This window comes from Panthera tigris, chromosome B3, assembly GCF_018350195.1.
Source record: "Panthera tigris isolate Pti1 chromosome B3, P.tigris_Pti1_mat1.1, whole genome shotgun sequence".
Classification (NCBI taxonomy): Eukaryota; Metazoa; Chordata; class Mammalia; order Carnivora; family Felidae; genus Panthera; species Panthera tigris.
In genome coordinates, this window is record NC_056665.1 from 73,248,101 (window position 1) to 73,261,594 (window position 13,494).

At 48.5% G+C, this 13,494-nt stretch overlaps 2 protein-coding genes across 11 annotated transcripts in view; one reads left to right on the plus strand and one right to left on the minus strand.

Annotated features, from left to right (window-relative positions):
* SLC7A7 (solute carrier family 7 member 7) overlaps positions 1-1,523 on the minus strand; it is a 34,254-nt gene extending 32,731 nt beyond the window's left edge. Inside the window, exon 1 of the mRNA XM_007097951.3 lies at positions 169-1,523. The gene's annotated coding sequence lies outside the window, so the exon portion shown is untranslated. The remainder of the gene's footprint in view (positions 1-168) is intronic.
* Positions 1,524-9,066: 7,543 nt separating this feature from the next.
* MRPL52 (mitochondrial ribosomal protein L52) lies at positions 9,067-12,183 on the plus strand. Of its 10 annotated transcripts, none has more exons than XM_007097954.3 (5): positions 9,067-9,116; positions 9,221-9,281; positions 9,360-9,427; positions 11,197-11,261; positions 11,628-12,183. In XM_007097954.3, exons 1-5 carry the CDS (start codon positions 9,089-9,091, stop codon positions 11,775-11,777), a joined length of 372 nt encoding a protein of 123 aa, XP_007098016.1. In that variant the 5' UTR covers positions 9,067-9,088; the 3' UTR covers positions 11,778-12,183. The 10 variants fall into 10 exon arrangements, with proteins under 10 accessions (XP_007098016.1, XP_042845311.1, XP_007098017.1 ...); XM_007097955.3 differs by having other exon boundaries at positions 9,075-9,116; positions 9,224-9,281; XM_042989376.1 differs by having other exon boundaries at positions 9,075-9,116; positions 9,224-9,281; positions 11,197-11,268; positions 11,628-11,734.
* The last annotated feature ends 1,311 nt before the right edge of the window (positions 12,184-13,494 follow it).

Here is a 13,494-nt window from a genome sequence, read left to right on the forward strand (position 1 = left end):
AAGTCTCTGGGCAGAAAGAGGGCTCTGCCTAGAGAGGGCCGGGGCCAGGGCCAGGGCCGGGAGACAACGGACTCTTGGGTCTCCGGTTGGCCAATTTGCAGGACGCTCACTCCATCCTCCTCCGGCACTTCCCCTCTGGCCCATAGTCCCTCCTCTCCCACCTCTTACCTGTCCCGTGACCTTTGGGCAGGTGCGAGGAGGAGGGGCTACCCGCAAGCAGGGGGTAGGGGCGGGGGAGGGGAAGGTGCTAGGAAGGGAAGCCAGCTAAGGCTGGAGCTGCAGCAGCTGCTGACTCCGAGGAGCTGAAAAGGCAGAGGGTGACGGGGACCGAAATGGAAAACAGGAAAACACATGTGTGACTCTGGCCGGCAGCGGGGAGGGGCCAGGGGACGGGCTGGAGCTGGGACTGCCCGGTCAGACCCAGAGGACTTCGACGCCTGCTGGCCTCTAGGCACCTTCTCTACTCAATCTCAGCTCCTCCTCTTCCCCACCTCAGCCCCTGAACTTCCTCGTTGCCCTATGTTTACTGAGCACTTAAGTTCTCCCAGTGACTGGCAGTCCCCTCCTGGTGCCCTTAACCATTCCCCTGTTCCTGATTCCATGTCCTAGTCATCTCCCGCTCATATATGATCTATCCTTAGTCCTGCAGAGGGCATAGGAACAGTCATTAGGACACCAGAACTCAGCCCCTATGTAAGGCAAGACACGCCAAGCAAGACTACTTGTGGGGGTACGGCCAAATGCCCGACCGCAAACGCACCCACTCACAGTTCAGGTCCCCAGTTGGTTCAAGGGGTGCACGTGTTGCCGGGTAAGAGCCAGCCCTGGCACCCTGAGCAAGCCAGTGAGTTGGCACCCCTTCAGACCCGGCTCATTTAAATATCTGTTGAATGTTTTACTTAGCAGGGGTGGAGGAATACCAATTTTGTTGGGATAAAAACGGTAAGCCTCATTCTTTCCATTCAGAATTAGAGCTTATTATATGAATTCATCACATGCAACTCTCTGAAGCAGTTTCTCGGTGGGCATATTAAACCATTTAAACTGTAGACAATAGCATAACGCTCTCTCAGGGAAGGGCACTTCACACTGGAGGGCGCATTTGCAGAATTCCAGCTGTGACTGCTGCCTTTAGACCACGCTGGCTGGCAGGTCTCGGGGGGCCACACCCTGCAACTTCTGCCTGTACCTGCACGTTGCAAAATTATTCTGGAGACAAACAGTCCAGGTAAGCAGTCGTCAAGGATTCTGTCAGTGTATGGGAGCCAATTTACGGTTCACCAAGAGACCCAGACAGAAATCAGAGTTCATTGGCACCAAATGTCGGAATTACCCCAAGGATAATTTAGTGCCCTTTTCTACCCAGGCCGCTGCCCAGCTGGCCTGCCCCTTAATTCCAGTCTGGGGTCAGGCCCAAGTTGCAAATGAGGGAAGTCCTAGGAAGACAGCCCTAGCGCTGCCCCTGTTGGCACTGGCCCGTGCACTGTCACTCCACTCAAGCCACAGCGGCCTCCTTGCTGTTGCCACACACCAGACATGCTCCCTTCTCCGAGCTTTCGAGCTTTCGCAATTGCTGTTCCCTCTGCCTGCAACATTCAGCCCTCCCTCCCCCCCCCCCCACCCGGTGATATCCGTCATCCCTTCGCTCACTCCATTCAGGTCTATGCTTAAACACCATACTACCAGAGGCCTTCCCTGAGGAGTCTGTGATGGAGCAACTTCCTCCCTCTGTCGGTCTTCACCCCTTCACCATGCTGGACTTTCTTCAAGGGCACGACCACCCCCAGAGTTCGTCTGTTTGTGGGCGTCTCCCTCACTAAAAGAAAGCACCACCGGGGCGTTCTTCACCCTGTAACCCCAGGGCAGAGCACATGTCGAGAATAATTGCTGGAAGAATACAGGAATGAATAAACAATGCTGTTCCTCCTAGACTGATTTCCCAGCAGCCTCGGCTCTGGGAACGTCCTTGAACTTGCCCTTCTGACCCACTTATATGCGTCTGTTGCTCTGGCTCCTAAACCAAGCAAGTCGTATCTGGAAGTATTTATTCCTTTTGACAGTAATGGGTTGAAGGAGTGGGAGGGTATCATTTTGTTTTACTGGGAGGCCTAGAATGGTTCGGACTGAACTTGTTTCATTAATGGGAAAACAAAAGGCCCCGCATCTAACGCGCTTCCCCGGATCCGAGAAGCTCTCGGCCGCTTGGTCCCACGTCCAGGCTCAGGTGACCGGTCTGCGCGCTGCGAGAGCAAGATGCGACGGCCGCTCAGCGACGACTAGGCAGAGGGAGGCGAGGCTCAGGTTCAGGAGAACGCAGGCGAGTTCAAGAGTGGAACCTCAAACCTCGTAGGGGACGCCCTCCCGCAGTTCTCCCCTCCCCCATGACCCTGGCCCCACACTCCTCCGCCCCCGCCCAGCCAGCAGGCCGACCTCACCTTTGCCCCTTTCTCCCACACTCCCCAACCCCCAGCCCCGCCTCGCCTTCCCCTGCCGGCTCCCTTTAGTACCCTCTTTCCCTTGGCCCCTGGGTGTTCCGTATCCGCAGCCCCGAGACCTCGCCTTCCCAAACCCCGACCCAGCCGCCGCCCACCCTCAATGCTCCTCTTAAACGCTTGGTCGCCCCCGATGTCCAGGTCTGGATACGGATGCCAAACCGGGGTCTGCCTTGAGGGACCAGCAACCCACCCCACCCGGCGTCCCCTTCCCTTCCTTCCCCCTGGCCAAGCAGCCCCCGCCCCTCCCCGGGCTTCAGGAAGCGCTGGAGGAGGGGAGCGTGGTGGGTGGAGGGAAGGGCGCCAGGGTCCGAGAGCCGAGGTGGCCTGCAACCCGCTCCCCTGCCCTCTCTTCGCTCAGGCACAGCTGCGCTACCCCGGGACAGGGAAGTGTCTGCGGATACCCTTAGGCGCGTCCTCCGCCCCAGGGACGCTCAGCTTCCTCTTCCCTCCCTCCCAATCCCGCTCGCCCTGGCTGCCCGACGGGGGTCGGGCCAGAGCCCCAAACCCTGGCAACCCCGCCTCCAGCCCCGAGATGCAAAGCTGAAACTCCGGAGGGACTCTGGACTGCAAAATCCCGTGGGGGAGGAGGAAGGGAGCGGCGCCCGCCGGGAGCCAGGGGAGGGGTCTCTCGGATGGGCGTCTCAACTCCCCGCCCCCTCGGGGAAGCTGTTGCATCAGCTTCGAGATCCCCAGTTAAAGAAAGTGGTCTCCACCAGAAGGGGAAGGTGTCGGGCAGTAGAGCTGCCGCCAGGAGGCAGCACTTAACCAAAAATATCCCGTTCTCGGGTGTCGGAGAGGCTGGAGTGCCCAAAGCATCTTTCATCTGAAGTCTTAATGGCCCCACCCATTTGTTGTGGGGTGGACCCAACAACAAAGGGTGTTGCTGAGCTGATTCAAGGAAAGGGATCTGGAAACGCCTAAAAGATGACTTGTAAATAATACGATTGTTTGTACACCTTTTGGACAGTCCAACTGTGGCATTTTTAAAGCCAGCATTGCCACTCTGCAGAAATTCACCAAGAGCTACCCACCTTCAAGACCAGTCTGGTGTGGGGTGCCTGGGTGGTTCAATCAGTTAAGCGTCAGACTTCGGCTCCGGTCATGGCCTCACAGTTTGTGACTTCGAGCCCTGCATCAGGCTCTGTGACTTCTTTTTAAAAGACCACTCTGGTGAAATGACAGACAGCTGAGAGATTTCCCAGCTGCAAGAAAAAAGAGTGTAGCCCAAGGTCATAATTTACCCATCTTGAACCTGGATGATTTAACACAGAATTTAGCCCGAATTGATTTAGCAGCCATGGGGAAAGAAAAGGAATGTGTTACAATAAATTGTGTGTTAAGGAAATAATATGCAAAGCAATATATTGTGTAAGGGTGGCCTTTAGTTGCCACATTTCTTGCATGGGTTGACAGTGATCATTGTTGAGTGGTCCTAAGGAGGAAGATAATGAAGGAAGGTAAAATAAGATACTTCCCAAATAGTTTGCTCTTCAAACTTCAGTTTGGTCATAAGCGTGTAAAAAGGAGAACGAGTTACTAAATGAAATGGAATTGGTCACCCTGAGTCAGTTTCACTGATATTTTCTCCAACATCATCATTATTCATCTCAATGATTTAAGAAGCACCTAGCTTCCCAGGGGCACCTGGCTGGCTTAGTCAGTGACTCTTGATCTCGGGGTCCTGAGTTTGAGTCCCATGTTGGGCATAGAGATTACTTAATTCAAAAAAAAAATTGGGGGTGTCTGGGTGTCTCAGTCAGTTAAATGTCCGACTTTGGCTCAGGTCATAATCTCGTGGGGTTCATGGGTTCGAGCCCCACATAGGACTCCGTGCTGACAACTCAGAGCCTGCTTGGGATTCTTTCTCTCCTTCTCTCTCTACCCTTCCCTTGCTCAAGGTCACGAACTCTCTCAAAATAAATAAATAACCAAAAAAAATTTTTTAGTTTAATAAAAATAAAAAATAAAAAGCATGTGAGGCGCCTGGGTGGCTCAGTTGGTTAAGCATCCGACTTCTTCAGGTCATGATCTTGCAGTTCCTGGGTTCTAGCCTCACGTCGGGCTCTGTGCTGACAGTTCAGAGCCTGGAGCCCGCTTTGGATTCTGCGTCTCTTTCTCTCTCTGTCCCTCCCCCACTTGCATTGTGTGTGCGTCTCTCTCTCTCTCTCTCTCTCTCTCAAAAGTAAATAAACATTAAAAAAATTTTTTTAATAAATAAAATAAAAAGCACCTAATTTCTTAGAACAGTGCATTTGTACAAAAGCTACTGTGTACGGAACACACAGAAGGATATTTGAATAAACATACTGGACAAAAACATGAGTGGGTGGCAAAATATTAAAACCAAAATACAGGCTGTATTCCTTGAGAAGCAAGGCATTTAAGAGAGGAAAGACATGAAGCTCAGATTCCTGACGCTTCCCATTGCTCTTAATTCCAGCCTTTGCCAGATGAAGTCCAGAGGTTGAAGAACATCTAGTTTGGAATGACAAAGCCATTTTCCTGTGGTTCATGAGTCTAATGAAGTCATTAAGGAGAGCTGTCCAATTGCCAGACCCCTTCCCCTGCCACAGTGTTCTATGAGGTCCCTGAGAAGGCTGCTGATGTTAGCTGTCAGCACTAGTGTTCTTTCTCTCTCTCTCTCTCAAAATCCTAAACCATATTTCCTGCTATTTACAACCCACGGATTGTCCACAGCATACTAACCACGTCAAAAGCTGAACTCGTCTTCCTTCCAAAGACATTTCCCCTCCCACATTTCTCAGTTTTCCCAATTAAACTTCCCATCCTGTCCCCCAAAGTTCTCCAGCTCTGGCTCCTTGACTCCCATAGATATTCAAGTATTGCACGTGTTCATTTTTGCACACAGAATTTATATTGTTCACATTATTTGTTCACCTTCATGTGTGTGCCCTTTTTTATAATTTTGCAAATTCAGAGCACCTGGCTGACTGTCAGTAGAGTGTGTGACTCTTGAAGTCAGGGTTGTGAATTTGAGCCCCACATTGGGGTAGAGATTACTTTAAAATAAAATCTTTAAGGGCGCCTGGGTGGCTCAGTCGGCTAAGCATCTGACTTCAGCTCAGGTCATGATCTCGAGGGTTTTTTTCTGGGGGGGGGGGGTTGTTGTTGTTTTGTTGGGGGTTTCTTTGTTTTTGTTTTATTTCTAGGTTCTTGACTTTAAGCCCCGCAATCAGCTGCTCACTGAGGTCAGTGCAGAGCCTGCTTTGGATCCTCTGTTCCCCTGTTTCTCTGCCCACACCCCACTCAATACGTGTTCTACCTCTTTCTCAAACATAAATAAACATTTGTAAATAAATAAATAAATAAATAAAATCTTTAAAATAATAATAATAATAATAATAATAATAATAATTTTGCAAACCGATGGTGTCCCCCAAGTGTGTGAGCTACTGAAAGAGAGGAATATTGCTGGTTCAACTATTTTATATAGTGATGGTGGTAGTCAGCTTGTCATCTTTCCTGTCAATCTTGACTGTTGACACGAAGGTTGTTTTTCCAGCCCCTGGCTTCTACTATTTGATTTGCCAACTGGGAACTATGTAATGGGATTCCAGTGCTGTCTACCTCAGCTGTCTATCTCAGAAACAGCCAAAGATATACAGAGCCAGGCTTGGGAAAGTGGCATTCAGTCACTATTGCAACTGTCAAACTATAAATCCACAGCCATGTTTTGATTCCATTTCCTGATCTCTGAAAACTACAAGCAATCTGTACGATTGCTTCCTGGACTGTCTTATCTACTTTACAGATGTATTATGAAAATCATGTGAAATCATTTATATAGAAGTGTTTTGATAGGTGAAAATGAAGTGTATGAATGCAAGATGGTAATAGTTCCTTACTGTCTTATTGCCCTTGCCTAGTATTTTGGGATCCATTTGTTGGCTTATAGTCAAGGGTCTTTTGTTCCCATCCTTTTTTTGGTTCAGCCCTAGCTATACCACTCTTATTGTTATTGAAACAGCTGCTTTTACTTCTTAAACCAGGATCCACCCTTCCCCTCTTTCAAAGCACAGCTCAGAGCCACCTCCTGTGGAAAAACTTCCCAGTCTTGCAGAAGGAAATGATAAACTTCCAGATAGGCCATTGCACCACTCCCTCAGTTTCCCCCAGTCAGCACGCATTAAGTGTCTAGCCTAGCACACGGTAATGGGCACTTTTGTAGGAGCTTCACCATTTATAAAGCATCTGTACTTACTTCAGTGTTTTAAGATGTGATATATTAAGGGTTTTTTTTTTTTTTTTTTAGTGTTTATTTATTTTTGAGAGAGAGAGAGAGAGAGAGAGAGAGAGAGAGAGAGATTGAGAGAAGGAGTAAGAGCAGGGGAGGGGCAGAGAGAGAGAGAGGGAGACACAGAATCCAAAGCAGGCTCCAGGCTCTGAGCTGTCAGCCCAGAGCCGACGTGGGGCTCGAACTCATGAACCATGAGATCATGATTTGAGTCAAGTTGGACACTTAAGTTGTTTTTTTTTTAAGGTTATTTAATTTTGGGAGGGGAGAGGGGGAGGGAGAGAGGGAATCCCAAGCAGGCTCTACGCCATCAGCATGGAGTCCAACTCAGGGCTCATACTCAGGAACCATGAGATCATGACCTGAGCCAAAACCAAGAGTCACACGCTCAACCAACTGAGCCACCCAGGTGCCCCTAAGCTTTTTATGAAAAAATTAAAGATAAATGAATTCCCCAAGACAAATAAATTATTCAAAAGAGGGAAGGAGCCACAGATCTGTGTTTTCTATGTACCAATACAGTAGTCCCACCTGATCCACAGGGGATACGTTCCAAGAACCCCAGTGGATACTTATAACCGTGGTAGTACCAAACCCTGTATATATTATGGGTTTTTTTTTCCCATATAGACATACGTATGATAAAGTTTAATTTAAAATCAGGCACAGTAAGAGATTAATAACAATAAAAATCATAACAGTATATTGTAATAAAAGTTATGTGAATGTGATCTCTCTCAAAATGTCTTATTGTACCATATTCATCTTTCTTTTGTAGATGATAAGATAAAGTGAGGTGAAATATGGGCACTGTAACTTAGCGTTAGGCTACTATTGACCTCACAATTTGTCAGGAGTATCTGCTTCCATAGGGCAACTGAATGTGGATAACTGAAACTGCAGAAAGTGAAACCATGGTTAAGGGGGTACTTCTGCCTTGTTGCTGCAAGGATTATATTAGACAATATGTGGTGGTAGCCCTTGTAAAACTGAAATCGGATCTTAGCTCCAAGACCTATTCCCCAAGAAAGCCTTCAGCTTTCTCCAGATCAGCTTCCCATCATAGCTACAAATGGGTACTTGCCAACACTCATCTTGGAGAACTTCTGACTTCTGCTGCCTCCATTTTGACCTCAAACTTTTTTTTTTTTTTTCCATTTTTTAATGTTTATTCGTTTTTGAGAGGGAGAGAGACAGAGCAGGAGCAGGAAAGGAGCAGAGAAGGAAACACAGAATTCAAAGCAGGCTCCAGGCTCTGAGCTGTCAGCACAGAGCCCAACGTAGACCTCAAATCCACGAGCTGGGAGATCATGACCTAAACTGAAGGCAGATGCTTAACCGACTGAGCCACCCAGGCGCCCCTTTGGTTGGGTTCTTTCCAGCCAGTCTCTTGGCTCAGGTGGAAGACCCTGAGGGCATAGCAACCTCTGAGGAGAATGAAACAACCCAGTCAAGCAATAAGCACTGTCCCGAGACACAAAACACCACCCATGATTGACTCTAAGCAAAACACTGATAGATTTGACCTTCACTGCCCCCCTGCAGGTACTCGCCCACCTTTGTCCCTCAATTTTCCTTGTATAAACCTGGAAGTATTTTCAGCGCTTTCAGACACTTGACCTCTGTCTTCCTGGTGTTGGCCTCACTGAACTAAATCCCTTTCTGGTTTCACCACTGTTTGCCTTTGGATTTTTGTCAGTGGCAAGTGGCCAGAACCTGATCTGTTTGGGATCCCCAGAACCAGGTGCTCTTGCATCCCTGTGCACCTGCTACCATCTCAACGGTACTGTTATAGTAATGTGGGTGATCATCATTGTCTTCTCTCGCTAGACTGGGCACGCTATCAGAATAGTGATGACGTCTGTTTTGCAGAATCCCCAGCACTTAGTACAATGCTTGCCACATAAGCTCTTCAACTGTGTTGAATAAATAAGGACGGAGACCCAAATTTTCCGATTCATTCTAGATTTGACACCTAGGCTGAGGAAAAACATGTTACAGTGATGCAGAAGACAGAATAAGGGAACTCCTCTAAGATAATGACATAAATTTCAAAGGACTAGACACCGCTGCGCAGAGATCGCTGGAGCAGCTCAGAACGATTCAGTCTAGGACACGACTTCCACTGAGGATGTAACCAGTACTGACGATTCATACGCAGACCAACCACTGTCGCTTAAATACTAGGGCCGCAGTTTTCTCCCGCTCTTCCGTACAATGGCCCAAGATGGCGGGGCCCGTGATTGAGAACCAGATTCAAGATGGCGGCTTCCGACTTCCCATGCGGCGTAGCGCGTGACACCGGGGTCACGCCCACTTCCGGCTCCGCGACTTCAGCATGGCTGCTTTAGGTACCCTGCTTTTGAGTAAGTGGGTGTGGAGTCGGTGGGCTCAGGGGCCCGCGGGGGCAGGGCTAGGACCCCTGAGTCGAGTGCACGGCGTCTCTCCCAACTCTGCCCTGTTTTCCCAGCAGGTGTCCGGAAGCTGCACAGTAGCGTGGCGGCTCGGGCGGGCAGTCAGTGGCGACTCCAGTGAGTTACTGGTTTAAGGGGGTCCTGGGGTGCCAGAAGGTGGGCTGAATCCTCACCGGAATGTTTTTCTCCACCCAGGCAGGGCCTGGCTGCTAACCCCTCTGGCTACGGGCCCCTTACGGAGCTCCCAGACTGGTCTTACGCGGGTGAGCGCTGATCTGACAGTTAACTGTCCCTAAGAGAGTTTCGCCGAGATGGAACGTCCCTGGACTGAGGGTGGGAGGGACAAGGGGGTTAAGGCGGGGATGTGTGTGAGTGAACATAGTATTGAACTTTATATTTGGAGTTGGGGAGAAGCAGCCTGAGTACTTTGTATTTTAAATTATGCCTATAGAAAGTGCAGCTAGACAGGATCTTGTGGGGTGAGAAGATAATTCTAACTTGGGGCGCCCCGGGGGAGGGAGTGACAAGATCTTTACGTTTCTCAGGGGCGACGATTTTTAAAAAGGTAGAAAGACCCACCATTCTACGTGGTGAGTACATTGTTGAGAATTTGCTACCAGATGCAGGGAGAACTCTTTGAAAGGCTGCCTAAATGAACATCTCAGAAGAGAGGGGTAGAAGGGTGAAGACTGAGGATGGCGGGCTCCCTTCAGAAAAATTTCTTCCCTTGAAAAAAAAGGAAGGAAGGAAGGAAAAGGAAAGAAAGAAGGAAAAAATAGATATTAAACCTAGAAGGGAGGGATGTTAGAAAAGTTGAAGCCATTCCCCATTCCCTATATGGGACTTCAGTTTACAGGTGGGAAAACTGAGGCCTCAGAGTTCACGTGATCAAACAGCTAGGTAAGAGCAAAGCTAGGACTAGAACTGAGCAGGAGCCAGGCACCGTTCAACAGCACAGAGACCTGAATACTGATACCCTATTGGATTCTATAGGAGTATGATCTTGAAGAGGATGGTGAAGGTTTTTCTGCTCGTTATTTACTGTAGGAAGCCTAGCACCTCCCAGAAGTAGTATGGAATATTGGAAAGACTCTGGAATTGAGTCTTAATTCAGGTTCTTTACTTGCTAACTTGTAGTCTTGGACATGTTACTTAATTGTATCTCTCAGTTTCCACAAAACTTTTGGGCAGACTTTTCACTGTTTGCTTCTTACTCTGTAGAAAGTAAGTGTCCTTTTTCTTCAGCTCCATTATTAACTACTTCAGGTCAGATATTGCATCTTTTCACCAAGTCAGCAGATATTTATAGAATTTTGATTATGTGGTTGTGTGCCTACCCTGCACTACAGTGAAATCTAGGGATGCAATCCATGAAAGTCTGGCTGGGAAAACGGCATGACATCTTTAAAAATTAATAATAGTTCAGTGCTCTACCCCTTTCCAAGAGGATCTGAAGTGCCACATAAGGCCAAAACAAAACACAACAACAACAAACAAACAAAAAAAGCAATAGTACAATAAATGTCCCAAGGCAAATAGATGAATAATAAATAACCAATATGCACTTCTTTCATAAAGAGATTTGACAGAGTTGAAAAGGTTAAAGAATGGTTTCTGGGACAGATAGGGCTTGGGGGGGGGGGCGCTAAGGATGAGAACTGGGCTGAAAGGAAAGGAAAAGAAGGTATTTCATTATGGAGTGAGATGGGATTCAGCAAAGATTCATGGAGAGTGGAACGGTGATCAGATTGCTTGAGTGGGGGGTTTCTAAAGCTAAAATGAGATTCAGCACTTCAAAGGACCTTGAATTCCAGGACAATGAGGGGTAAGTGAAATCGAGTAGGAGTGTGTCTCAGAGCTTATTCTTGGCATATCTTACCCTTGACACTGAGGGATGGGTTTTGGAGAACTAAGCCATCACAGGTGTGAAAGTGGAAGAGAGGAACTAGAGACTGGTTCTTCCCTTGTCCCTGTCACAGTGCCTTCACAAGGTGCTGTCAGCCATCTCTAATACTCGTCTTTTTTTCTGCAGATGGCCGCCCTGCGCCTCCAATGAAAGGCCAGCTTCGAAGAAAAGCCCAAAGGGAGAAGTTTGCAGTGAGTGGCTAGAGCCCAAGCCAGGGCAACTACTGGGAGGGAAAAAACTTTACATTTTAATTTGTTTTGAGCTGTACTGACACATAAGCTAACTCGTACCCCCTATACCGAGGTTTTAACAGCTCAAGGTTTTTACAGTGCTTTGAGGAGGGGGGAATGGAGTGAGCACTCCGAGGGTGGGAACCAGTGGTAGACATTCTGCTACACATTCTCCTTCCTACTTCCCAACCCAGGACCTGGTCCCCCTCCCCACTCAACAGTGTCATTTTCCAGCTGAAACTTTTGCCTTTGATCTGTGAGTGAAAGGATATATGTGCAGAGCCCAAGCCCCAGATGTTATCCACCCTGTTTTCCTGTCTGTTTCAGAGACGAGTTGTACTGCTGTCACAGGAAATGGATGCTGGCTTACAGGCATGGCAGCTCAGGCAGCAGAAGTTGCAGGAAGAAGAAAGGAAACAGAAAAACGCTCTTAAACCCAAAGGGGCTCTACTGCAGAACCCACTACCAAGTCAATAAAAAGCAATACTTGTCTCCCTTTCCCAGCCTCTCTCTGGCTTTCTTCTCTATCACCTACATGCCTCATCCCGGTCAGAAGAGAGCCTTCACGTTCCCCATCTGTCTTCCCGGCACAAGAGCTTGGACACCAGAAAGAACAGCCTGTAAGATCACTGCCTGGAAGAGTTGGCTTAGTGCCCTCATCACTGGCTCTGTTCCAGTTCAGTGGAACCTTGCTCTGGGATGCTTCCCTCCTTCACGAGCCATAGGACTGGCCCAACTATGAACAGTAGCTGCTCTGCGAACTGCTATGAAAAAGGGGCAGCAGTTTTCCTGGTGTTAGCTAGGCACTCAAGCCTTTGACAGCCCATACACAGCTCAGGCTGTGTGCAGTTACTCATTTAATAAATGTTTTGATGAAAAAGGCTTTCTGGCTGAGGTCCATTTCTTGGCAAGCAACTGGTGTCAGTTTTCCTAAGCTTCAGATACATGGCCCAAGAGGATACCCCCACTGGGAACACTGACATGGGAAGAACCAGACTTGGGTGTCGCATGTTCTGCTAAAGAGTTGGATTCTGAGGTTTCTTTGGTTCTGGCGAAGTTCCAGAGGTTGGTTAGAGAGAGGCCTGTACCTCCCAACCGCACTTTGTGTAGGGGAGCCCTGGAGGTAGGTGCTCAGCCCCCAAACAGTCACCATGGCATAGGTATCTAATACCCATCATATATCTCCCACAAACCTGTTAGCTGTCCGGGACCCAGGGAAAGCTTTCATTTAATTGATCACGGATTCTGGGGGAAAAGGACCTTTGCTCCAGTTACAATACAGAGCACTGGGCTTTTCTTCCGTTATCCTGCCACAAACTTGTTCCTGGATCTCTAGAATTTCTGGAGCTTCCTACCTGACCTAATTTCTGTCCAGCGTCCTTTATTCCTTGCTTTCTTTCCCTCCCTTCTTCCCCCCACAACCTCCTTCCTCTCTCGCTGACCAATGCAATTCTGGGATCTTAGATTTCGCTGATGGTCGAGTTTTCTGTCTCCCACACTTTTCCTGCTTCTGTTGTGCTGCTTTTCCAGATCTAACTCAACCTCTTATCTGTCTCTCTCCCCCACTATCCGCTTCAGCGTGCCCTCCCCTTCTCCCGCATCCCTCCACATTTTGTTATCAGTTTAGTCAGTCCCTGAAGACTTTAGTCTTCAGGGAACTGCCTTTTTCCAGTGTAGAGGGGGAGCTAAACCCCAAAGTCCTAATTCCCAATCTCTCTGGTCTAACAGTTTCCCTAAATTTGATTTGCCTTTCCCCACATTCCATGGCCTTGTACCTCTTTCCTCCCCAGCCTGCTCTAATTTAAGGAGCAGCCAGATTGCAAATGATGATAATTAAGGGAGTGCATTTGTCTTTCCATAAGAACCCCCAGACCCAATGTGGTTGTGCAATTTGTTGGTGGGTGGGTGGATTGTATTACCGTTGCATGTTTGCAGCAGGAGAGGGATGGAGGTGGTTGTCAAGATCCAGGGGCAAAAGTTTCAATTTGGTTGAGCCACAGGTCTCAGCGGACAAACCCCCAACCCAGGTGTGGTGGACATGGAAGACCTTCACCACCGTCATCCTAGACTCTGAACTCGTTTGCGCCAACCACTGGGCTTCCCAGTACTTCCCACTCTGAGGTGAGACAAATGCTGAATACCAGAGGACTCAAGCCACCCAAAATATGCTTAGGGGGAGAAAGTCTCCCACATC

Excerpts from the sequence above, each read along its gene's own strand:
- MRPL52 (XM_007097954.3), top strand. The coding sequence starts at position 9,089 with ATGGCTGCTTTAGGTACCCTGCTTTTGA. Across the intron at positions 9,117-9,220 it reads TTTAGGTACCCTGCTTTTGA|CAGGTGTCCGGAAGCTGCAC; the intron begins GTAAGTGGGTGT and ends CTGTTTTCCCAG. Across the intron at positions 9,282-9,359 it reads GGCAGTCAGTGGCGACTCCA|GCAGGGCCTGGCTGCTAACC; the intron begins GTGAGTTACTGG and ends TTCTCCACCCAG.